Source organism: Molothrus aeneus, chromosome 7 (genome assembly GCF_037042795.1).
Source record: "Molothrus aeneus isolate 106 chromosome 7, BPBGC_Maene_1.0, whole genome shotgun sequence".
NCBI lineage: Eukaryota > Metazoa > Chordata > Aves > Passeriformes > Icteridae > Molothrus > Molothrus aeneus.
In genome coordinates this window covers 22,010,129-22,036,042 of record NC_089652.1, presented here as the reverse complement: position 1 = coordinate 22,036,042, position 25,914 = coordinate 22,010,129, and the positions used below count along the sequence as shown (strand labels likewise).

At 36.3% G+C, this 25,914-nt stretch overlaps 1 protein-coding gene across 7 annotated transcripts in view; it reads left to right on the top strand.

Moving 5' to 3' along the window:
* The window catches only part of SLC4A10 (solute carrier family 4 member 10), a 146,578-nt gene that overhangs the window by 61,580 nt on the left and 59,084 nt on the right, over positions 1-25,914 (top strand). For all 7 annotated transcript variants that reach the window (XM_066554075.1, XM_066554077.1, XM_066554074.1 and 4 more), the window contains 3 exons: positions 6,162-6,308; positions 14,443-14,581; positions 21,470-21,630. In XM_066554075.1, the coding sequence (XP_066410172.1) occupies positions 6,162-6,308; positions 14,443-14,581; positions 21,470-21,630 (447 nt within the window). The remainder of the gene's footprint in view (positions 1-6,161; positions 6,309-14,442; positions 14,582-21,469; positions 21,631-25,914) is intronic.

Genomic DNA, 25,914 nt, shown 5'->3' with positions numbered 1-25,914 from the left:
GCACATGTTTCTGTAGTGCCTCTCATCTAGTTTTGTTTTCTTTTTCCTACGTAATTCAATATTGCTTGAGATCTCACTTTTCTCCTTTTGTCTTGGCAGTCACCTGGTTTGATCCCTTTGCTCCCCTTGTCCCTCCTCAGCAGTTTCTGTTAGTGGAAGGTGGTTCACCTTGAACAATCATGAATAAGTCTGAAGCATGTGTTCACAGAATCTCTTTGAAATGATGAATAATGAAATAATGGAAACAAATAAGTGCCACAGTGTTGGTTGAACACCACAGTCTTTAGCTGATAAGGTTTGGTTGTGAATTTGGTTTGAATTTGCTCTGAGCTTCACAGACAGAAAACCTTTTCAGTATTTGTTGGGACTAATATATTCAAATGCTTCACTTTGTGAAATCCCAGATGAAACTGACATAAACCAATTTGCCATTGTTGGTGAAAGCTGCTAAATTGCAGCATCAGAAGATAGAAACATTCATTTTTTAACACATGAATGTACTTGTACTGAGGTTGCTTTTTCTTTTTCTTTTTCTTTTTTGGCTTGCTGCTAATTTAGAAATATAGATCAAATTCTTCCCTCCAATAACCACAGCTTCACTCTCCATCAGTGGAAAGAGTTGTGTATCTGAGTAGGTTCTTTTATATTTTGTGTCTGCTGGCTTTTTTTCTTCTGTCTGGCAAGGTCATGATCTCATGATAGAACCATACATACAACACTCTGGATTCCTCTGGAGGAATCTAGGAAATTTGAAACATAAGTGCTGGTAAAAAAGTATATTTTAGCCCACCTACAATCTGGAAAACTCTTTTGTTAAAATGCAAGATTTTTTTGGGAGGGCAGTGAATGATTGAAGCTCTTTAAAAGGTCCTTAACTTTAATGACTTCAATGAGATATTCTTATCCTCCATATTCAATGTGTCCTTAATGTTATTGTGGGTCAGGGATATTGTTTTTATTTTTTCTATATAATTTTTGTTGTAATCTACTCTAGAATATAAATTAGATGTATAATCTAAAAGAAATTTTGAAGGTTTTCTTGTCAGTTCCTCCAAATTATGGCACCGCAAAAAGGTAAAAAATGGGTTTTGGGCAAACCATAACCACAAACAGCAATATAAACTGTTGATTTTGAAAGGATTGCTTTTGTCCTTTCTGCTTTTTCTCCAGCTCTGCCTCCCTGCTGCACTACAATAACGAATCATGAGTCATGTACTTCTACTCCTACACAATTCACCATAATCACTTTCTTTCCTGTAAGGAAAAAGGCAATTTTTTTAACCCTACATGGACTGATGGTTTTCTGTCTCTACCTCATCATTCATTTTTGAGAGGATGAAAAATTGCATTTGGTTCAGCTCTAGCTGTCAGTGCCCAGGGGAGGCTTCAAGCACTGAGTGTTTTCCAGAGGAGGGAGAAAACCCTCTGGTCCTGCTGAGGTCAGCAGTCAGCTGAGACTTGGCTTGAACTACCGGCAAAGTGATCTTTCTCAAGGCATCTTGCCTTTGCAGTGTGTTTCCTCAGTAGGTCACAGAGCCTGCCTTTGCTCTTTCTGGAGGTGTTTCAAGACCCATCTGTTCCCTTATCTGCCCCTTCCCTCCATGCCTGTGAGCAGGAATCTGAAAGCCTTGGTGTCAGCAGGTGCCTCAGGCAGATTCAGATGATCCCAGGTGGAAGGCAGCACAAGCACATGGACCCTGAGCAGCTGGTGCTCATGGATGTTTGGATCCAGGACAGTCATTTTTTTACACAGTTGCCACCAACTGGGCTGGCTCACTAAGAAGCTCTAAAGTACCTACTTGAGTTCCATATTCCTGGTGTAGTATGGAGACCTGAAAGAATTTCCATGCTGAGAGAGGCTCTTCTCCATGGTTTATGCTGTATTTAATTTATGTTACAATTTAAAAAGTCAGAATTGGTTTAGATATCAGTGAGCCATAGGATTTATCTGATCTTCCTGAGCTTTTCTATTAACCTTACATTAGCATCAGTAGTGTTTTATCATAGAAAGACTATGATTTTGTCCTTGCAAAAACACCCTCTGAACTCAGATGTTGATTTATTCCAGATGGGCTGCTAGGAAAGCAAAAAATGAACACATCCATTAATATTTTCAGTATTAAGATTTAGGAGCAAGTAATTTTTTAAAACAGACCCACTGAGAACATACAATAATACACAAAGATTATTTACAGTGTGAAAGCTTGCTAAAGAAATGCAATGCACTGAATTGATCTGCTCTGCAATGACGTTTATACAGTGCTACACATCCACTCGTAAATTGTAAAAAGATTATTTTTAATAAAAGACTATTCTGAAACAAATTGCATATATCTGGGGAAAAAAGCCCAGAATATAAAGCTAGTTCAAATTTATAGCATAAGAAGCTTGTAGTTTACCTTCAAAGCATTAAAACACTCCTTGAGTTAAAGTATTTAAGGATTGAAGAAATAATAACCCTTGTTATGAAGCATTCTTTTTTAATTTTTACGGGATTACATTAAACGCAAATGATAGTATAAAATATTTAAGAGGAGTCTTATTAATTATTATTAGCTTTGAGACAGATGAAAATACATACAAACATGTGGAAAAATCAGGATCTCCCCTAAACTTTTGAAGAAAAAATTATTGTGCTGTAAGTGTCTTCAGTTTGTGGAAGTATGAAATCATTGTCTTAGAAAAGACAGATATGAAACATATATTATTAATATGAATATGTCTTGCAGAGACATTTCTCAGAATAAAATCTAAATAGAAGTGTTGTTTGAAGTTGCTGAAAGGAGAAAGGAGAAATTATTCCTAACTTAAATTTTTTTAAGAACCCAATAGCAAATTAATAATCTAAAAACCCAGGCTCAGAATAGGAAGAATTTTCTGCATATCCCTTGAGAATGACTGAAGTAACATCTAGAAATGGTTTTCAGAACCTGGCATTCTGGGTCTTTAAAACCTGAAGCTTATCCTAGCTACCTATCTTATGCCTTAAATAAATGGAAAGAAAAAGAAATGTAGTGGGATTTCTAGAGCTCTGAAAACACATAACCGATTATAATTGATGGTGCTTGATGACTTAACTTAGGTACTTCTGGAAATCCCATTACAATTCTTTAGTGATATGACATTTCAAGGGAAAATGGAGACGGAGAGAAAGGATTTGTAAATATTTCCCTTAATTTAGTAGAAGTAAGATATTTTTAAAGGAATGCTAAGAGTACAGATTTTTTTGCCCCAACACTTCCCATTCTTCCAAAAACAATTTTAACACAAAAACCCCACCCATTTGGTAGGGAGAGCAATGTGTTATGTTCACCTCTTAAACCATATGTCAGCTCTGTGTGAGAATGGCTGTTAGGTTGTACCCGATGTCAAGGATTGGTACCTTGATGTAACCTGCAGTTGTTACTATTTCCCATACTTTAGTGTCTTTGTAGCCTTGCCAAAAGAAAGAGAAAATATAATCTAATTGAGCTAGGTCCTGTGAAAATGTATGTCAGAGCAGAATTATTTTCCAATATTTGAGCAATATTCAGTCATTTGAAGTTGGCATCTGAAGAAGTAAATAATAAAAGACACAAAAAAGTTCTTAAAGATAAATGAAAGAAATGCCCATATATGATCAGTTATTATCTATAAGGATAGCCTGGATAGTGGATATCCTGGTTGATCCTGAGTTCACTCAGTTGTAGATGCCCTTTCTTGTTAGGAATTTTAGTCAGGTTTTCCTGAGATCTGCCCTGCTCTGTCCATGTTTGACCTTCAGTCTTGGCAAATTTAGAGAGCTCTCTGGAAACTCTTGTTTAATAATGCCTTGGACAATTTGTACAGAAAAACGGACATTACATTCTAGCTCATAATACTTACCATGAAAAGGTTACTTGAAGTAAGGTAAAACAGTAATTGGATTTCTTTTGTATTTCCTCTTTCTTTTATTTTTTGCTGCTTCTATCATTCATTGTCATTTTGTCAGCAATTCAGAATTCATTACTCTTTTGTTCCCAGATGGTCTCTTTTTGCTCCACAGTTGTGATCTTTTAATAAACCAGAACTACTTAACTCTCATATTTTTTACTTTTTGCTCTATGATTTTTCTGTAGAGAGCTATTGCTTTTCCCCTGTCAGTTTCTTTGCCTCTTATTTGTTTGAACCTTGTAACAAACACCTACCTTTCTCCATGTGTTTATTGAAGTTATGCCTAGGTAGCACTCTGCTGGTCTCAGTAGGTTCACACAGAAAGAGTAAAATCCTTTTACAGGAGAAAAATTTTTTCCTGATGTCTATTTAAATTTCCAGGTTCCTGTTTTGTTTTTTTTTTTTCCAGTGAACTGATTTTGTCTGTATAAGGAAAATTGCTCTGGCATTCAGACACACACACACACACACACACGAATGTTCTGGCACTGTATCTCAGTGTACTGAATAAAGAACAGTCTGGACTCAAGTACTGCTTTCAGCCCTGGAAATTAATTGAAATGTGAGTCTCAAACAGCATTTCCTGATGCAGGTACAATCTGATCATTGACGTGGGAGAAAACTAGGATAAGCATGCCCACTTCTCTCACAAAGCAGCAGGAATCTACTTAGTAACTAAATTAAAAAAGCAATCTATTTGCACCTCTGGAAATTACTGAAGTCTTAGGAACAGTAAACCTTCCTTTCAAAATGTTGTTTTGCTTTTTCTTCTATCCAAGGAGGGGGATAAGGAAATGTAAAGTACTGCATTACTCATGTCCTTCAGTAGTTTTTAAATGAGTTTTTCCTTGTGTCATGCACTACTGACTGCAATGCATTTGAAATACACAAAAGGCAGTAGTTCTCTTTAAACCATTTCTTGGGTTACATGTGATAAGCAAGAAGAAAGAGGTATATAATAAATAAATAAATAAATAGTTTTCAACTCGTGGGCATTGCATTAGGAAGATCTGACTCTACAAGAATAGTCTCTCAAAATTGATGCCTCTGCTTTCTAGCCTCCTCTACATGGATCAGTGTTAGGGAAGTAACTAATGTGGTGTCCAGACTCTTTTCTCCAGGCTTTTTAGCTCTGCCTCTGCAGAGAATTCCTGTCAGTACTGAATTTCTTTGATGTTTTGTGACACATGCTGCCTTGCTGTGTTTTCTGCCTCCTCTGGAGTCTCCATGGGATTAGAGGTCACGTGCTACCTTAGCTTAGTGTTCTTGACCTTTTTCAGATGATTGACACTGCTGAATGATTACAGCAAAGCAGCAAATATCCATGAGCTGTGTTATGTTCATTTCAAGGAGAAAGTAATGTTATTTGAGATGAGTAATCTGGGCTATGTCTTTCTGCTGAGTAAATGTAGAAGACCTGCCTGTAGTGAGTCACAATTCCTTTCCCATTTGTTCTGGTTAGTGCACATTTCTGCTGTGCCCTCCCCCTTCTAAATGCTTTACTGTACTCTGATCCTGTTAGCCCACATAGCTAAGAGACCTAAATATTTTGGGCTTGATCAGCAACATAAAATTTGTCAGGCTTGAAGGCAGCAGGCATGCAATATGTACCTTCTTATGTATTTAAAAAAATACAACAGAAGAAATGAAAGCACCCTAAGATACCAGCAATATATTTATGATGTGAGCCTGTAAAGTGGTATAGGGATTTTGTGCTCTTGCTTACAGTGTGTTTTATTGTTTTTTCAGTTTCTTTTTTTTCCTCTCTTCTTCGTTTTTTTATTCAGTGAATTTCCCACAAGAATTCTGTCAAGGTTTGGCTCATAAATAGGAATGAGTTTGGTAAAGTTCTTGTACACACAAAGCAAACAGCAACTTTACCAAATGTTCAATCCAAAGAGATCCATGTGTCTCTTTATGTTACTGTTTTGGAAGACATTTAACGGAACACCTGTCTGGCTTTAATGAAAGTTCAAATACAAAGATGCAAATTTGAAGGAAAAAAAAATCTGGCACTGCATCACAAGGACTTCAGTACTGGAATTGCTTCCTGTATCAAGGGGTTGTGTATCTGTGATGCTTAATCGTCATTATTCAAGTCAGTACTGTTATGACTATTAACATTAGAACAGTAAATATTATATAACTTCAAAAGTATCACAAGAATGATACCATGAATGCTATTAAGAATATTTATATTGTTGTTATAACATAGTTCCTTTCTCAAGGACACCTTTTTTTACCTGTAGGCCATCGAACATTGTTCATTGGGGTTCATGTGCCACTGGGTGGAAGAAAAAGTCACCGACGCCATCGGCACCGTGGGCATAAACACAGAAAGAGAGACAGAGAGCGGGACTCAGGATTAGAAGATGGGAGAGAATCTCCTCCTTTTGGTAAGACAAATTTTATTTTTGGATAGGTCTTTAAGTAATAAATGCCATCATGATTGTGCATAATTTGTCCTGTTATCACTTGGACATGATTAGCAGCAGGGTTTTGGAGAATCCACTAGAGCCCCTGCTGGTGATTGGTTCCTTTGAACAAATCCACTGAGAGGCAGCAGCCAGTGGCAGTCAGTACATGAGAAGGCTCAGTGGTTTCCAGCACTGAAGGAGCACTGTGGGAGCTGTTCCTAAGTGTTCTCACAAAGACAGACTGTGGCCACCACTGAGGAGGGCAGTGCTTCATGGCACCAGCTGCCCTCAGTATAGGCTCTGGAGTATCTGCCGCTAAAATGTAACAGAGAAGAGCTGTGGTCCTTTACAATTACTTTTGTAATAATGTTGATGTTACTGAAGCTGCAGTGTTTTATCAGATTCAAACCATGATCTAGGTTGTGTTTATCTTTTTCCTAACATGACTCTGTAAATGTGCCATTGTAACATGGATCTTCTAACTGTGGACTTGAGGAAAAAGCAGGGAAAAATACCTCTCAGTAAAGAAATCTGATATGAAACTCCTAAAGTTATCAAAATTTTAAGTTAGAAAACATTACAAAGGAGAGAAGAAGGTATTCATTAATAAATTAGTCAAGCTTCGTCTCAGAACATGAAAATATTACATGTTCAAAAATAAAAAGTGCATGTGATGAAATGTCCAAGGCTATGGAAAGTGTTTAAAATATAATGGAATCGTGTAGAAAACAATTTTCTAGTGTGCTTTTAAATCATTAAGGAAATGTACCAGTGTAATTTCAGGTTACAGAATAGTAATTATAAGACTTTCTTTTAATCAGAAATTTGTCTTATGTATGTGGAAAGCTTTTGAGCAAGTATTTGTAAGTAGTGATGGTTAGAGCTTGAAATTCTCAAATCTTGCACAATGGTTTATTATACTGAGAGTAAAACAAAGTCAAGACTTTTTCAAACTTAGCAGATAACGAGTTATGTTTTGAAGACTGAACAGTGAAGAAAAAATTGGCTATGGTGGTTCTGTCTGGAATGGATTTTAAATGTACAAAGACCCAATACTATATTGAAACCAGTTTCTTGGAGAAAAACAAAGTTCATAAATTATTAAAACAGTTTTCAAAAAGAATATGCATATATACATATAAAGTCAGATTAAAAAGAAACAATTGAAAGTTACATTAGCCAAGAAGTGAGATATCTTGAACTATGAAACAGTGTCTTCTGTTGAGTCATCTGGTTTTATTTAAGTGCCAGTATGTGACACATTCTGGCTGAGAACTTAGCTCTGTTCTTTCAACTTCTGGAGACCTAGGCTTGTGTCCTTCTTAATGTCAAAAGTAAAAAAAAGAAGAAATTAACTGGCTGAATCTGTTCTTAATAGTCTTTGACATTTGTGCATGCAATAAAATGCAATGTTTAACATAATTCTGTGTTAGGTAAATCAGCCTATGTTCAAAGGATCTCTGAGGGTGAAATATTATAGTTACCAGTTCAAGGGTGTGTGTAAGTGGTGTCACTTGACAGACAAGTTACAGGCCAGAAACATGGAAATCCTTTCTGGATTCAGATTGCTGAAGATATTCTTCAAAGTGCTTGGTTGCTAAGAATTCAAAGAATCCAAAGATAGAACCAGAAATCTGGAAATATCTAGTCTTTTCACCCTGAATAATTATCTGAATAGTAAATTTTGAGTGTTTTCCTCTTTGTCTATCTGACTCCTGGAAGCTGGGCCAGTGAAACAGATTTTGAGCTTTGACATTGGTCCATCCAGGCAGAAATGTGGCATTCTATAGACAAGAGTGAAAGGGATTTGCATAATCAAGGCACGTCTGAAAATGCTACAGTGATGGTGAGGTGAAGCACATACAGAACAGGCAGACAAAATAATACAGAGATTAATAGTGGTCAATATACACCTCCTTCTTTCACTATGGTTTTTCCTTACAGGAGTTTCAGACAACTTGCTGTGCTGCCTGGGGTGAAGCATTGCCTTTAGAGAGAACATAAGCATGATTTTTCTATGCTTTATTTGCACAGAGGGAGCAACAGATACTTCCCACACTAAATCTGAACCTACTAAACCTCTATAAGCTTTTTAGCTATTCTTCCCCATGACTCCAAGCTTCTAACAGTAACCAGAAGTGAAGGAAGCTCAAAGGAAGACAATACACTTCATTTTTTTGATGTGTAACTCAATATGGGGGACTGTATTACCTGAGAGAGTAGATCCAAACTAGTCCCTTAATTTATAAATCATTCTGATTTAATTGAGCAAGCAGAAATGCTTAGCTCCATCTTTCTATTGACACCTTTTAATGCTTTTCTGCCAAATAGTAGAAGGCTGTATGCTTGGGAACTGTGAAGGAGGAGGGGAAAGAAAAAAACATTTTGATGAGCAGGTGCAAGAAGAAAAGATGGAGAAAATAAGCACTGTGAGACCAACTGATGGAAAACAGTGCTTTGAAGTAAGTCAGAAAAATATATAAGGATTTTCATGATACAAGAGAATAAATTAGCAGTGTTTTGAAGCAGTGAAGTATGAAAGGAGATATAATAAAAGCAAAAGATCCAACCACTGAATAATAGAGATTCTGGAACAAGTAAAGACCTGAAATATTCAGACATGAAGTGCTCCACAGTGCTCAGTTAACCCAGCATGGGATAAAGCATTATTTTCTGTCATAATCTATAACTGTATAATATATAACTTTATCTGTGCAGTACCATCACGTGCAGCCCTTGCTCTGCTGTCACTGCTGCAGGAGCTGTGCAGTGCACCTTGTGCTGGGGCCTCTGTGGGTCCCATGCAGAGTCACAGGTGCCACCTGGTCCCTGTCCAGTAAAAAACAATTCCTGTAAGTGTTTTCTCTGTATCAGCATGGGTAGAAAACACCTCTAGTCAGTGCAATGACAATAGGGGGAAGCTTCCTGGTAATTCCTTTGAATCCTGGCTGGGAAAGCTGCAACAGTTACTTTCTGGGAAGGTTTCTGCAGAGAATAGATTTTTTTTAGAACATTCTGACATTGGCTCATTAGCTTTTTTTTTTTTTTTAATCTCCTACTGTCATTTAAAAAAAATAACCCAAGTGATCTCAGTGTACAGATTCAGAGATAACTCCAGATTAGACAAATAATATGCAGAATATGTACTTAGTGGGATGAAAGAGAGTCCTGTCATTTAGGGGCACAGATCAGTTACTCAGGTTTGGGTTTTGTTTTCCCTACACCTGATTCTTGCTCTCTGTCTGTTGCCTCTTAATGAGATGAAGTTGTAAAAGGTGTTTCCATTTTGCAATAATCATGTGCCTGTAATGGCACAATTTACAGATTTGATGGTTTGCACATTGGGAGGGTTTTTTGGGTAGTAAAAATTGTAAGCTAAGTGATTTCAGTGGTCTAGGTTTTCACCATCTGGTCTCTTAAGTTTCTTCTTTTTGAAGAGAAGGAGAAATTCAGTGCATTTATCCACTGTAGTTAAAAATGCAGTAGTGCTGTTTGTTTTACTGGAGAGGTTTACTATTCTCAGCTGAAATGCTGCTGCTGTAATTAAGGCCCCAGTTTCATTTCTGCCTTAAGCTCCCCTTCTCCACAGTTTTCCTTGTGGGGTAAAGTATTGCGACTGCTTGGGAATTAAATTAGGAATTGATGCAAATTAAAACTTATTTGGTAAAAAAAAAGGCTCTTTCTAGCCTGGGGCGTCTCCTTGGTGCTGCTTGTGAGGGCAGTGGGTGCCAGCCCCTGTGAGCTGCAGGGCCACGAGGCTCCATCAGGGCCGTGGGTCGTGGTGGCACTGAAAGCCTGGTGCAGATTTCCCTTTGGCTGCTGGGGTTGCACTTGCTTGTGTGCATGTGGATTTTAGTGACAGTTTTCTGTGCCTTTTTTGATGTTTGTTGTTTGCCTGTAGCCAGTGAAACAGCTTTTTGGTACTCATCAGTTAAAGATATTTAATAGCTTTTTAAAATTGTGGAATAGGGAGACTTTGGCTCTGAACAGGGTGTCTTTGAGGACAGGTTTTATTGAGGGTTAAAGTGAACACAGCTGTGAGAGCTGGGGTTTGATTACAGCCTCATGTGTGTCCTGTATGAGTCGACACTGTTGAAGCTTGTGAAAGGTTTGGTGTGTTCTTTTAAGAAATCTGGATTTAGTAATCCCTAGTATTAAAGAGGCTTAAATTTGTAATTCATGATATTGGACGTGGCAAGGCAAGCAGAGCAGCCCTGGAGGTGAGCCTAGCACAGGACCGCACACACAGCTCAGGAAAGGCTCTGAAGGCAAAGCAGACAAAAATGTGAGTTGCCAAGTGGGGCTTCTTTTGGTTGGGTTGGTAGAAGGACCTGAAGAAAGTAAATCTAAAAGACTCAGCTGGATGTATTTGGTACCTAAACTCAAGTGCTGAAGGGCTATTAGTGGGGTAAATTTAATTATTTGTAAAGAGTATGGCTGTTAAGAGAATTCACCTACTCTTAACTGTAAGCTTGTATGAGGAATGATGGACTCAGAAATTTGAATCTCTGGGCAGCTGTGGCACAGATTGCTGCAAATCTGGATTAAAATAATGTATCATAACTGCAGTTTTAAGAATCTAGCAAAAAAAAAGAGGATAATTAAAGCTTGGGAATTGTCCATATTGTCAGATCCAAAAGATATGATTATTTGCCATAGCCCTGGGTTGATGGAAATAATTCATGTCAAGAAAATGTTGGGATAGTTCCCCGAAGCAGATTGTACCTGCAGGGATAAAGTGCCAGAGCATAACCAAAGGAATGTTATGTTGGTTTCTCCCAACCCAACATGTGACTTCTAAGGTCTGTGAGGAGACTTTCAGAAGTGTCCTGTATGGCTGTTTGCCGTTTTATGTGCACTTTAGTAATGCAAATTTAGTTTAAACTTTTACTAAGTTTTCTAATTCATGAATTTCTGATCCTTACCTGTACTGATTGCTGAGCTAAGGGGAGGGTCCAATCTGCAAAGGAAGGAGGTTAGGGGAGAGTCCCCATCCACCACTTCTGTGGTGAGTGCAAGCAGGAGGATGATGAATATTTGTGTCTGAAATGATCCTTTGTTTTTTCTGCTCCTGTGAATTTCCCATACCATTTCCACTTGGCTTGTGAGGGATTGTTATTAATGTCAACTGTGTTACACTTGCTAACTCCCAGTCTGCTGTTTGTCCTGTACCTAGTTCTAGCTGGTCATGGAGGATTTCCTGAATTGGTGATGAACAAGTTACTTGGGAGAATCATCAGCTGCTTATTGTGATACTTTAAGTTCATGTTGCTTCTGATAACTCTGATATAAAACAATTAGAGTGATAGAAATACTACTGTAACTGATTAGTCTCACTCATTAATTTTTTTAAAGAGTAATCTAGATTGTTCTCATTACTTTTTAGAAATAGCAATAATAGTATGAAGGATTTTTTTTTATGCTGGCTGCGCTACTTGAAGTAGGGATAGACAAAAATAATATTCAAGCCAATTTCTGTTTGACTAGACTGCAGAAAATATTGTGTCCTAGTTTGCAAATATTATGCTTCTGCACTGAGGATTAAGTTATCACAGTTTGACAGTCAGCAATTGAAGTATTCTTCCATACTGATTTTGAATCACATATTAGTAATTTTCTATATAACATATTAATGGCATATTTGGTATTTATTACTCCTATGAATATGAGCCAAATCTCTCTGGCATTGCTCATGAATAGTCCTGTTAATTCAGTTTTATCAGTGGAACCAACAGATCTATTGTTTTTATTATTATTTTCCTATTGGTTATATCTTTTAGGGTTTTGTCCTTGAAATAAAGTTATTGTATTGTAAAGCAAATGATAACTTTTTTCAGTTTCAGCTTGTTGTCTGAAAATGAAGCTGTTGACTTGCAGGTTTCAAATATCAATAGAAATCACAGCAGTAAAGAAAGATGGCATCTAGCAGCTTTTTTTACTGCTTTGTTAACAAGGAAGAAGATAATTTAGTGCATATTTCGTCATTTCTATAAATGTGGTGCTTAGGGGTGTGGTTTGGTGGTGGACTTGGCAGTGCTTGGTCCCCATGATGGTAGATGTCTCTGAAAATTCTGATTCACTGTTGTCAGTCAAGTAGCTTGTTACACAGAAGACCCAGTAAGAGCAAATTACTGCAGTGAGGTGATTCCTTGTTACTGCTCACCTGACTTCAAGAGGTTTCTGATCCTCTGCTTTCCTCCCACGCTGAAAGCACGTACTTGCATGAGGATCATGACTGTCACAGAGCTGCAGCTCTGCTGTTCAACACTGCTCATTTATTACTTAACAGTAGCAGTTGCTGTAAATCAGTTCTGGTGCTGATTTTATCAACAGTACAGGATGTTCCTGGCAATGCTTATTCTCAGATTCTAGCTGCAGTCCAGCTCTCTACCAAAGTAGCTTGCTTTCCATGTTCTGTTAGTAGTCATATGCACTAATCCATTGTAAATTCGTATCTCACTGAATTTTTTCCTTCTGGAAATCAGTTTTAGGAAGTTGCACACTTCTTAACTAGAATGTACTTTCTGATTTAAAGAAAAAAAGTGAACATTTTTAGAAAAAAAAAAAAAAGGACTGAACAGTAAGAGAGAGACGAGAAAGCAGAGAAAGGGTGAAGTGGAGGCGTTTCTTGCTGCTCTTCAGTGATTCACCAAGAGTAATTCCTTTAGCTGTACCCTTGCAGTTCCATCCTCTGGTTCTTTGTAGTACCCGAGTCCAAACATCTCTTCCTTCTCTCCTGTATTTCTCCTTGGGTTTAATTTCCTTGCTTTGTGAAGGAGTAAATAGGCTTTACTGCACTAGATCTTGACACTCTGTAAAAGCAAATAAACCTCAGGTGAAAACTGTCATGTATTGTTTGTGTTTCCTTGCTATAGCAAGTTTAGTACTGCTATCAAAAAGGTATCTCTAGTGCTAAATTTAATTTTCTGTGTCAATGGCCCATTTAATTTGTTTGGATAAGAGCTGTGATTTCTCTTTAATTAGCATTCAATGGGTGCTATAATCTCATTTTTTTCCAATATTCAAAGAGCTTTAGGACCCTGTGCAGTGATGCTCTTTACTGTTAGATGGAACACTGTAGCTTGTCTTACAAATATGTTATAGAACTGAACTTCATTTAGACAATGATTATCCAGCAGAACAGCTCAGTGATTCCTTGAACAGTTTTTCAGTTAACTGGCAGCCTGGCCTCTCTCAGCTCTCACAAAGGACTTTTGGTTCCTTTCAGAAATCTAAAATACATTAGCAGAAAAAGCAGCCATGTACTAAAGAGGCTGCGCTTCATCAGAGTTTGTTCATTGAGATTTGCATTTAAATAGTCAAATGGGATATAGGATTTTTTTAATACAGCACTTGAGCTATGAACATTGAATCTACATGTACTTTAAGATGCTCTGTGAATTTTTTGAGTGAAAAAAACAATAGTATGTCTTCAAAAATATATTTAGCCATCAGCACTGAAAGGTTATGAAGAAAATTGAAAGGGAAGTAAAAAAAACTATTGAAAGGGAAGTCGGGAAGAATAAAATGAGGAAGCTGGGACAGATTAAGAAGTTGTGTATCTCAAGGAGCCTAACCAAGTTGAAAGAGTTAACAAAGGAGCAAGGGTCAAATCTGCAATTGTATATTCACATTAGGCAGGTTTTTGGTTTATTTCTCCTACAGCAAAGATTTCACATTCAGTATTCTATCTTTATGACCTGAGCTAGATCTGCAGATGTAGACTTATGAAATGGTAAAGTAGATTTTCCTAACACTGGAGTAAAAGTCTTTTATCAGCTTTATTCAGCTTTATCTGTGCTTCTGTGCTGCTTTCTGTATTTTCTTTTTTCTGGGAGATACCATTCCAGCTTCCAATACACCCTGTTTCTATGCATCAGGTTGTATCTTTGGAGGAGTTTTTTTGAAAAGTTGACTTGACAACTACAGTAAATGAAGAGATCTCAATCTGAATGTGTTTGTGTGTAATCGAATGTTCTTACAGCAGAAATGGTTTTTTTTTTTGTGTGGCAGTAAGTGATATGCATGAAAACATCTGGATAATCTCATAACATTTGTTTTCTCAGGGCAAGAAAACTGGTGTTTTGGACTTGATATTTTTATTTTTCTCCAGATACCCCATCACAAAGGGTGCAGTTTATTCTTGGAACAGAAGATGATGATGAGGAACACATTCCTCATGATCTCTTCACTGAGCTTGATGAGATCTGTTGGCGTGAAGGAGAGGATGCAGAGTGGAGAGAGACAGCAAGGTGAGCATTTTCATAACTTAAAAATTATCTGTAGGTATTGGTTTCCGGTATACTGAGGAATGATTTCAAAGCTGTAGCAAGCTCAGGGACAGATTTTGGATATAAAGTTTAAATAAAACCATAATTTTAATCCTTAGTCTGCTAGTATTACAACAGCATTTATTGTTTCCCAGAACCAAATATTTTCATTTGGATTTATGAACATAGGTCAGAGTGAACACTGATGGAAAAAAAAGTAAATATACCATATATATTAATTAAAATAATTGGGTCAGTTCATATTTTATCTTCTAATTTAAAGAATCTTTCAGACTCCGTATTTTGTTTGAATACTCAAGAAAGTGATAAGAGAACCATTATAAAGAGATTAAAGCAAGGAATGAGATTACTTTTGGAGCAACAGAACTTTTACATATTCTAAGTCTCCATGAACAGTTTGAAAATGAGTATACAGTGTTGGATCATTTTATTTCTGCAAAATTAGTGGGAAAAACTTTTAGATTGCATTTCTGCTGTGAAAAAAAATACTGGTACAGAACTTTTCTTTTAATTGTATATTTTTTACCTTGAGCATTTACATGGGAGATAATTTGCTTAGTTTCATTAAGAATTTACATTTACAGCAACTTTATTTTTCATCTTGAAACCTTGGTTCTTCCTCTCCCTCTCAGTTGTTGACAGTGTTCTTCAATGGTGCCCAAAAGTCTGTGTAATATATATATTTGGTAGAACATAAATTGCAAAATTTCTGGAAGGATTTTGTGAGTAACTATGTATGTGGGGTGTCTGACCTGAACATGGCTGGTCGTTTTCTTTCTAATTTTACTGCAAATTTCTGCTTTCCCAGAGGGCCAAAAAATTGTCTATGACCTTCCCTTCCATTATCTGTTCATAGGCAGCATAGACAGATGCTAAATATAGATTTTTATGTGTAGAAAATTCTCATATGGGGATTGTGCTGCAAAAGGAAGTCAGTGATATTCCTAAATAATCTTATTAATATTCAGAGAGAGAAAATCTAATCAAGGTAATCGTCTGCAATGTTCTCATACTGATTAGGAATACACAGAACTTCTCTGGGAGGGGTATCAACTTCTGTTGAAATTAAAAAGTAAAAATCACTGTATGTTATGTTATTTTAAAGCAGATAAATAGCAACTTCTTTAGTTCAGCTTAAAATAAAAAATCCCTTTGCAAATTATTAAAGAATTGTGTTTTTGAAAATTATTACAATTTCTGTCAGCAAGTGGTTCTGATGAAGATAGAATTCAAAAGGAGTAGGTGAAATAAATTTCTGTTTTGGTTCATCTGTTTATATGTGCAGCCTTCTCAATTGTTGTTTGTGAAATGAAGAATTAAAAATGTTTAATAGAAACGAGATTGTTGAAAAAAGGCAGGACAAAAACAGCCAATAAATAAATAAATAAAGCTACATTTTTGGAGCTCAGAAAATATAAGAGCAACATAATAGGTGATAGTAAAATTTTCATGAACTTTAGCAGTAAGATAGAAAGAAAGGAAGAGTGGGGCTGCTGTGTGGAAAGAATTGGTCAAGATAAATGGTCTTTTTCAATTTGGATCCCCAGATTTCAGACTGCATTTGGCATGGGGTGACTGGTTAGAAAAAGAAGACATGGAAGGAAATTACCAAATTTAAAATGAAGATTAGACTCAAAGTGCTTCTCTGTGCAAATAAGAGGGTGCAATAATTTCCATCCCAGAAAGGTGAAAGAACATGTATTTAATGGGTAGGGCAATTCCTGTCTCCCTGAGTTTGTCATGTGTGCTGTGATAATCCAAACACAACAATATTATTAAAGAAAGGACAAAAATGGCTGGGGCAAACGGAGCCCTTATAGTCCAATTTCAGAGCCATACAATGCTTGAAGGAAAGAAAAAGTATAGACTTGGAGATAAGTGGAAAATTGGGTAAAATGCAATACAATGGTATGTCATGTCAGACTAAGTTAATAATGCTCTTTAATTAGGTAATTGATTTTTGTTTTTCTGACAAAGAAAAAACAGTGAATCTAAATTTTTTTGAAGTAAAGCATTTGATATGGTACAGCAGTGGGAATGTATTATTTAAACTGCATTCTAGTGTAAAAATTCTATTAGCAGGTCAGGAACTATTTGAAGAGGTGCAGCAGGCCATGCTGAGGGATTATACTATTAGTGTGAAAGGTAGTGACAGCTAACTTTTGAAGAATGAGGCTTAGTAAATAGATTTATTATTGAATAAAAAATGGGATTATAATAAGGAAACTTGCTGATAATAAGAAATTAGGAGGTATTACTCCTCTGGAAATAGATAAAGGTATCGTACACAAAGAACCAAGTGGCTCCAAGTAATAGAAATGAGATGGTGTTTAATATGCAAGATCATGTGCTTAGAAACTAATACACTGGGTCATTTTAAATACCTGTGGTTGATTCAGGACTTCAGAATTACTTATTTGACTAAAAGCATGGTATGGAGAAGATACTACCCAAATTTGTTGCTGTTCCAGGCTTACTGTATGTTTTTGTGTGCAAAATGTCACTTGGAAATATTTGTAAATCTTACTGTTTGGATTTGGATGTAGTTTCAGGTAAATTACATTTAATGAGAGTGATAGCACTAAGTGGGTATGCATTCATTTCACCAAGCTCTGCACTTGGTGCACCTGGACTGAAGTGTTGGATTGCCTCTGAAGTACATCTGTATCTTGGTATTTTCAGTTTGATTGAAAGTGCACTGGACTTTTCTGTTTCAGGATCTGATTGAGACTGTCCCATCCATGGAATTAGTTTGTGAGCAGAATGGAATGAATAGCTTGGTTATGTTGATATAGGGATAATTTTTTTTCTCCATCAATTGATTTCAAGCCAGAAGAAACACATACCTTTTAAAATCAATAGTCATTCTTACAACAGTTTTTGTATGTGGTGCAGCTGTACAGTTGTGCATTCTCTATGGAGATGATACATAGTTTCTATTCTGGAAAAAAAAAATTCTGGTAAGTTTGTGGAGAAACCTGCTGAAGTGTAACAGTTGGGTTTATTTCATATGTCCAAATAGTGTAGCTGCAAGTTGCAGCTGTTGGGAAAGCAATTCATGTGTCATGGGTGGAAAGTGGTGCCTGATTTGTAGCAAGTTTTACCCAGACTTTTGGAACTCATTTGTTTGCTAGTATCAACCAAAAATATCTGGACAATATCACTATCTTTATGGAGCAGAAGATATTATGTAGTAAGGAAGAAAATAGAAAGAACCTTGGAACCAGGAGGAAAGTGCTTAAGCTTAAATTTCAATGCACAGTAAGGAAAATAGCCTCATGTCCATAGTTTAGAAAGTAAATTGTTAATAGTGACTAGAAAATGCATGGGTTAGGGAAAGTTAGGAAGTGTAATTCATTTTCCCTGGATCAAAACTATCTTCCAAAGAAAGTGGGTCACAAGAAACATAAGTTTCTCACTGCTGCTTTGTTCCTGACATGTTTGTGTTGTTTGGTTGGTTTTCAAATCGGTGTGGGCAGGCACAAGCTCATGTGGAAATTGATACAGATTGAAATATTACATTGAAACCATTAACTGTTGAGCGGGTTGTGAGTACATACTCCATCTCTCTGCTGCAGACATACCACACTATAAACCAGATAAAATACAGTCACCCATTTCATGTTGTGCAGAAAATGCAGTAACTGTGTTGAAAATGAAGCATGTGCACTCTTTTATTGATGCCTGAGAAAGTGATGAAGATGGTGTTAGAAGCTAGGACATGTGCATTAGGTGTGTGTACCCACCCTAGCCTGAGTTGTATTTTTCCTATAGTAACATGCCTTGCTGAAACTCTTGTTGGCATATTTTTTCTAGCAAGCATTCTATCAGAGGAACTAAACTGTGTTATCAGTAGACCCATGCCAGTCTGTAGCAGTAAAATAAAGCTGTAAGGATGAAAGTGCTCTTCCATGCAATCACACACAACAGAGATAGCTCCAGATATGTTCCAGTCACAGGGGATGTGTGTGACATGAGCTCAATAGGGGACGATGGTGTTTCCCAAGAAACTAAGAAAGGCTTTTATCTCTCAATCATACCAATTTAAGGGGTTAAACTGCAAAAGTAAATATATTTAAATTTGTCTTTGAGAAACTAAAAGAAGTACAAAATTGGCAAACTGGGATCTATGCCCAAGTTTGTATTTCAAAGCCACTTTTGTCATGGAGCCTTGCTCACGAATTCAGAGGATTGATCAAATGGTGTTATGATTTTTAAAACTACTGAACACATAGAATTGAAAGACTCCGCATAAGATTAGATTTGTTTTATGTTTACTGCTACTGTTTCTCATTTGATATGTTAAATAAGGATTATCTAACAACAGGAATATTTCTGAAAAGACAAAAGGTGATGAATAGTATAATGATGTTCCCTCGATGAAATTAGTAAACTTATGATATGCGTATTGATGCTTAAAATCAAAATAAAAATTTATTCCAAACATAGAATGTTCTCAGCTGGACATGATTTAATTCTATGTCCTGGCTTGCTGGCTCATTGAGTAACAATGTATGATAATGTGTTTAAACATCTGAGTTTCAGCCACAGTAGGAAATGGGGTGCAACCCATGCAATTATACTATTGCAATTCATGGAAATGCAGAGGATCACAACGGCAAGTAAAATTATTTGAGCAGTAGCAGTAGTTTCCTATGGATTTTTATGGACCAATGCCTAAGCTTTAATGTCTGACACTATAAATGCTAATTAAAGCTGTTTTCGTGATTTAGACTTCTCTGTGTCCCTAGTGTGTTACAAGCTCTGATAGTAAGCCTGCCTCTGTCCAGTCAAATGTCTTAGATTTTTAAGAACATGCTTGTCTTTTATTGTCTTTTCTTGTCTTTTATTGTCTTTTCTTTTCAAATCTGTTTACAACTGGTCAGTAGATTTAAATTAGGAAATATCAAGGACAGACTGCAGCAGCATAATCAGATGAGCAATGTTGAAGACTGACATGAACAAAAGATTATGACAGTATGAGGTTTCTGATGATATTTTGTCAAACTCTGAGCTTGGATCATTGTTTTTAGAATATATGGAGCATGATTTTAAATTTTTTTTTCTGAATCAGCAAAAAAGATATAACAAGCTAAGCATAGAAATAATAAGATATATAAACACTAATAATAATACATAATAACAGAAATAATAATACTCAAACATAAAGATCTTATAAATTAGAAATATACACAAAAATGGAGGTATGAGAATAGAAAAATGCAGGTATTTTGCAGAGTCTTGGGAGACAATGGTTTAAACAGGACAATAAATGCACCATATTTGTGATGCTGTGGGTACAAATAGGTACTGCACATTTTTCAGCTTGGAAACAAGAGTGCCATGAGTAAGATAGGAGCAGCCTCTTCTTAAGGAGTTCAAGTGTAAGTGCAAAATGAAAAAAAATTAAGAACTATTTTTTCTTCTCACCTGCTTCTTCCCTGAGTTGTTGTAGGCCTCCCTTTAAAAGTATAACTTTGAATTTGATGGGGAGAAGTGTGTGTTAAATCATGTTTGATGTCCCTTTGGAAAATCTAATTTGCATATGCAAATTAAATTTCATGGTTTGGCTTTGCGGAAGCAAATTTTTGTGCTGTGTCCTCCTTGCTGCTTCTCTGGAGGAATGGAAAGGTGAAGGGGATGGGCTGAGAAAACAGAACAGAGCAGGGAGTGGGGAACAGGTCTGATGAAGAGGAGAGTTCTCATGGGCAAAGACAAAGTACAGAAACCGGCTGGTTTCCTCACAGAGGAAATGGAGGGAAAATATTTAGATGCAAAGAGGAGGAGAGGGCTAGACATAGGAGACTGGAGTTTTGAAGGACCCAAGGAGTTGAGGCAAATTGTCTCTGTAAATAATGAGAGAATGATTTGAAGGCAGCTGGGACAGTTCCATCAGGATGGGAGCAGGTATGCTGATGATGATTGGGTCAGTGAAGTGGTGGCTGCTTGCAGGATGGCAGCAAAAGGGGAAGAACTTGGTACACAAGGACTGAAAGGAGAAAAGTGTCTAAAATGTGGGTACACCTGTGTATTTTACAAGGAGGAGCAGAGCTGGATGTGTGGCCCAGGAACAGAAGAGAACAGCTGTGCTGGCTGCTTTACTGGGCTGTGAGGCTTGGTAAAACTGGAAATTCCTCAGCTTTAAAGGTCTTTAGGCTTTACATTTCCCTGCTGCCTGGAAATGTGTGAAGATGCTGTCCAGGTGTGAGGCTCTGCTTGGCTTCTCTGCTGCCATGTCCATATTAAACAGCTGAGAGCTGTAGAGTCAAGCACTACAGGCATGTGCTGTGCCTGCAGCTGTTCAAACCTTGCTAGGCTGGCAGGTTGCAGGGCTCCACACAGCAACATCCCTGTGTGATTTCTCAGATGTTTGTTTGTTTGTTTAATATTCTTTTAACATTTTAAGTGCAATATTTATCAGTAGAGAATTCAGTCTCAAGCAAGTTCATCTGGCTGGATGGTACAAAAGACTTGAGATCCTTTTATGCCAGTTTCTTATATCCTTTTACATTTTTGAGGTTTCTCCAGACTCCTTTCCATACAACTTATTCTATCACAGAAATATCATTGTAGGCCAAAGAATTAGTCAAAGTTCTTGAAGAGTACAAAGAATTGCTTGATATATTTATCTCTTCATCTCTGTGGTCAGAATTTAACCTCAAAAATGATATAATACAGCATTATTAAAGAAGTAGACAATGGAAGTTTCTCATATTTCCTAAAAATAAAGAATAAAATGAAATCTAAAGACATGCTTAACGTCTTTGTCAGTACTTTCAGCATTCATAGAAATAATTAATTTTTCATTTCTTATGCACAATTGAGTTATAAAATTGATTGTTTGTATAGGTGGTTGAAATTTGAAGAAGATGTAGAGGATGGTGGAGAGAGGTGGAGCAAGCCCTATGTTGCCACACTGTCACTTCATAGCTTGTTTGAACTGAGGAGCTGCATCCTGAATGGCACAGTTCTTTTGGACATGAGAGCTAACTCCATAGAAGAAATTGCAGGTATGTATCGATGTTTTATTTATTGGTTATAACAATCATTTAATAAAAATGCTTACCAAGAAAGTTGTTGCATAATATTAATTTCAGTTTAGAAACTCCTCGGAAGTGTTTTTCTCAATTTACTAGAGAAGAAACTCATGTCTGGCACAGTTAATAAATATTCTATTTATATTTTTTATGTGGAATCTGTTGCTTTAAGAATCAATTTTTGAATAAAGAAGAGAATTAAAATGGAAGAAAGAGGATAGTTTGGTTAGATTTAATTAGAGCTGGCATGTTCTCTGCTCCTGCTATGCTGCCTCAAGTGAATGAGGCGTGTGCTAACTTTCACAAACTTAATCTACTGCTATGCTAATTACAGGCAATCTAGCTTAAAAAAAACCCCAAAACATAGGGAAGTATTTATTGCAATTAAGTTACATGAAAACAGATATGTCTCTGAGTTGAGAATGAAATCAGGAGTAATGATAGTGTATGTTTTTAAAAGAAATTTTTGGTACATTAACTTAAGATAAAGTTGAGTGCATTTTTTTTTCCAATAGAAGTTAATTTGGTAGTTGCAGTTCTAGAGATTGTGTGAGCTTCTGAGCAAGACAAAACATAATAGATGAGACTTCTCTTCCAAAATATAAGTGAGATTGAGACTAAATGCCATTTCCTCCTTTCCTGATGTTTTCCTTAAAGACTGTAAATATACAAGGGACAAATCAATAAAATTTTCTAACACTCAAGATTATCAAGAAAACTGCTTTGTGAATGATATATAAATCTATGTAAGTCCCATATAAAATTAATTTTACTTATTTTAATTGTAGGGGAGATGTTGTTTGGTGGACTGTATTTAACAGTGGAATTAAAGTTGGCTCAGATTGTGGTAGTTGCTTTTTGTATTTACTTTTCCCAAATCGTTTATGTCAAACTGATGCAAGATATTATTAATATAAATCTGCAGAAACTTGTGTGGGTTTCTACACTGTGCCGAGATCTGATTCTTCCATGACTCATAGTCTGAATTAGATCTTCAAAATTTGTTGCCATAAAAGATAAGCATGAAGAATAAAAAGCAGCTCATTTGAAAGAACAAAGGTGTCTATCAGTATGTTGCTTTATTATTTATTTATACATAATTAAGGAGTACTTTGGTCAGCTGCTTAATGTTCTTGTATCATTTTTTTGCTTAAATAGTACACTGGGTTTTTCAGTCTTGAGCTTTACATTCTTAATCCAGAAATCACTCAACTTAGTCTGTATTCAGCTAAGAAAGCCCTTCCAGAATTGTTTCTTTTAGTAGGTAAAAAAAGTAAGGATGAATGCAAAAACCCCTCAACTTTTGAACATCCTTTTTTCCCCTGTTTTTGAAAGATACTGTATATTTTCCAATATAGTGAGACTCCAATTAATTACTGCTATAATCTCAATCCTTAGTTGTAGTGATTTTGTTTCAGTTAAAGTGGCCAAGGATTTGAGCATTTGTAATGCTAATCTTGGAACTCACCACAGATGTAAGTTGTTCTTCAGCAGAGAATTTGGGGAGTTGCCCTCACACTATTATAAGTCAGTCTTAGTTGTGGCTTATCCTGGTTCGTTGATTAGGAAAACCTATTCTGAGAAGAGGCTTTAGGATGACTTTCATTAAATGGAATGTACCATTTTCGTTTAAAAAGTGTCTGTTGTTGTGGCAGATTTGGATGCATTTTATTTGTCGTATTATTTGCTTGAAGTGGTAGGCATCCCTTTCTGATAAGGTGACCTGACACATGATAAGGTTTGCATGAGTTGTGCTTGGTCTCCAAGAGAAGATTATATTTTTCCTCTGCAGATTCAATAAGCAATGAACTATTCTTTTTTTAAAAAGCTTTGCAGCAGGTGCTTCAGGCAAGTGAATCATTCTGTAAATTACTCGCATTCTGTCAGGTTTCTTTGAAGAGATTTGTTTCTATTTTCTCCAGAAATAAAGTTGTTACTCTGGTTGCTTTTCTCTGTTGATATTATTTGTGCAATTATTTTCTCTGTTATTACTATTTTCTTTGTTAATATTATTTGTAGCAATGCCATTTAACTTTTCTTCAATCAAGTCCCTTTGTAATTTGTTACTTTACAGCTATGTGTGTAATTCCTGGTCTACAGTGATTTGACAATGTTACCTAGAGTGTGGCACACAGTAGGCAGCACTGCAAGAGGGAAAGACTGATAGTAGTGGTAATAAGCACACCACAAGGGCCTGTGTGCTGGGTATCTTAGAAATATGACCACTCCAAATAATATGACAGGGAGCTCTTTTTGCTTAAAAGTGACTGCTGGACCTGAAGATTAGGCAGGACTGATAGGTCTCAATTTGTTGGTTTTGCATCATGGAAGTGATGCCACACTCATGAAATCCTTTATTGTTCCAGTCAGTTTCCCTGTTAGTAGTTAGAATCCTACTTATCTTGTGCTATAGAAGGCAAATGCTGTTTTCACCAGGAACTGTTATGTATTCCATTTGTATCTGACGGTCCTGACACTTTAGAATTTGAAGAAATGGCTGCTCTCACCTGTCAGCTTCAAATTTCTTTTCAATATTCAGCTCTTGCTGTTTGGCTTGCCAGCCATCCTTATGCCAGGCTTGTCCAGCAGTCCTAGTGATTACTTTTGGTTTTGTTTCCCTGTTACTGTGTATGCCACCTTTAGGAGAGTTTGTGAAAACAGGTTATGCCTTACGGTTTTAAGGGGTACTCCTGAATTAAATTTGATTCTTGTGCTTCTGATTAATAGTTTAATGTTTTGGTTTTTTAATGCAATCTTTTGATAATTTTACTGCATTGCTATAATGCATCATCTTTTGAGAACAAATACATTATTTGTGTACATGTACTTTCTTGCCTTTGTTAGCAAGAAATGTGTGCTGTGTATTTATTGGTGATGTCTTGCTATCTGGGCTATATTCCAATACCAAATTACATTGCTATTAATGCAGTGCCAGTCTTCATATCCTTGAAAGAGATGTACTTAAACTTTATTTCTAAATTGAGACTAAGAATTCCTATTTGTTTTAGTCAAGGCTTTTAATCTGTAAACACTTACTCACTAATGCATTAAACTCTTAGCGCTTAACCCTTGAGAATTTCTATTATTAAAGTCTGTATTTTAAAACATTATTGGGCTTGTGGTAAAATGTACAGATGAAAACCACCTTTTGTAGTGTTTTCATGGTTTCCAGAACCATGTATTTTGTATTTTATCTTTAGAAACAATGACAGTTCTGCATAAAAATATTTTGGTACTGTTTATGTGGTGAGAATTTTAAAATCATCCTCTATTCCAGTATGTCCATTCTCTATTAGGTCTTTTTCATTCCAGCTGTCATATTTAAAAATTACTTCATCTACAAGATTGTATATTTCTTTGGACAGGCACACAATTTTCCTTGTTGCAAAAGAGCTTATTCATACCTACTATGCTGAATTCACTGACAGCATCTTATTATAATAGAGACTTCTGAGATGAATTTCCAACACTGTCATCATACATCAGAACAGCATGTTTGTTCCTGAATTTCTGAAATTGTTCTTAATTTTTGTAAGATGGATTTTGCTTCTCTTGCAAAGAGCTCAGTTCCTCTGCTGAACTTTATCCTGTTTAAAAATGCAATTTTTATTGCACATATTTTGGGGGAGTTATTACTGTTTCTAATATGTGATGTTATTTTTTCATATGTCTTTGCAGTGACTCCTGTATCAGTAAGTTAGCACTCCATGCACAAGGAATTCCTCTGAACATTATGTAGTAATATTTTATCGATCACTTCTGTATAGAACATATGCTAAAAGGAAGTCTGAAAAATCTATGTAATCAAAACAGTTTATTTTGGAACTTGTCTCTTGAGGATGTATTTGCCAGAATCTGGCGGTACCATTAGAGAGCAGCTTCACTGTGTTGTTCAAGTTGGCAGATGAAAATGTTCTCTTTTGATATTTTCATTTAGTTCCTTTGAAACCATGTAGATTCTCAGATTACCATCTGGTTTTTTGATTATAACCACTGAATGAACCCAAAAGGTTCCTCAATTTAACATATGATGCCATTTTCTGTTGTTTGGTTCAAAAACTATTGAGTCCAGCCTTTAATGGCAATACTTTCTTTACAGCATGAGCCACAGAACTTACACATTCTTGTAGTTGTGCAGAGTGTTCTGTGAACAAATGTCAAACCTTGTCAAATACAAAGTGTGGCCTCACAGTGGAGCTTTGGTGACTTGCACATATTTGAAATATTCCCATTTATTTTAAATGGTTTAATTGTTAT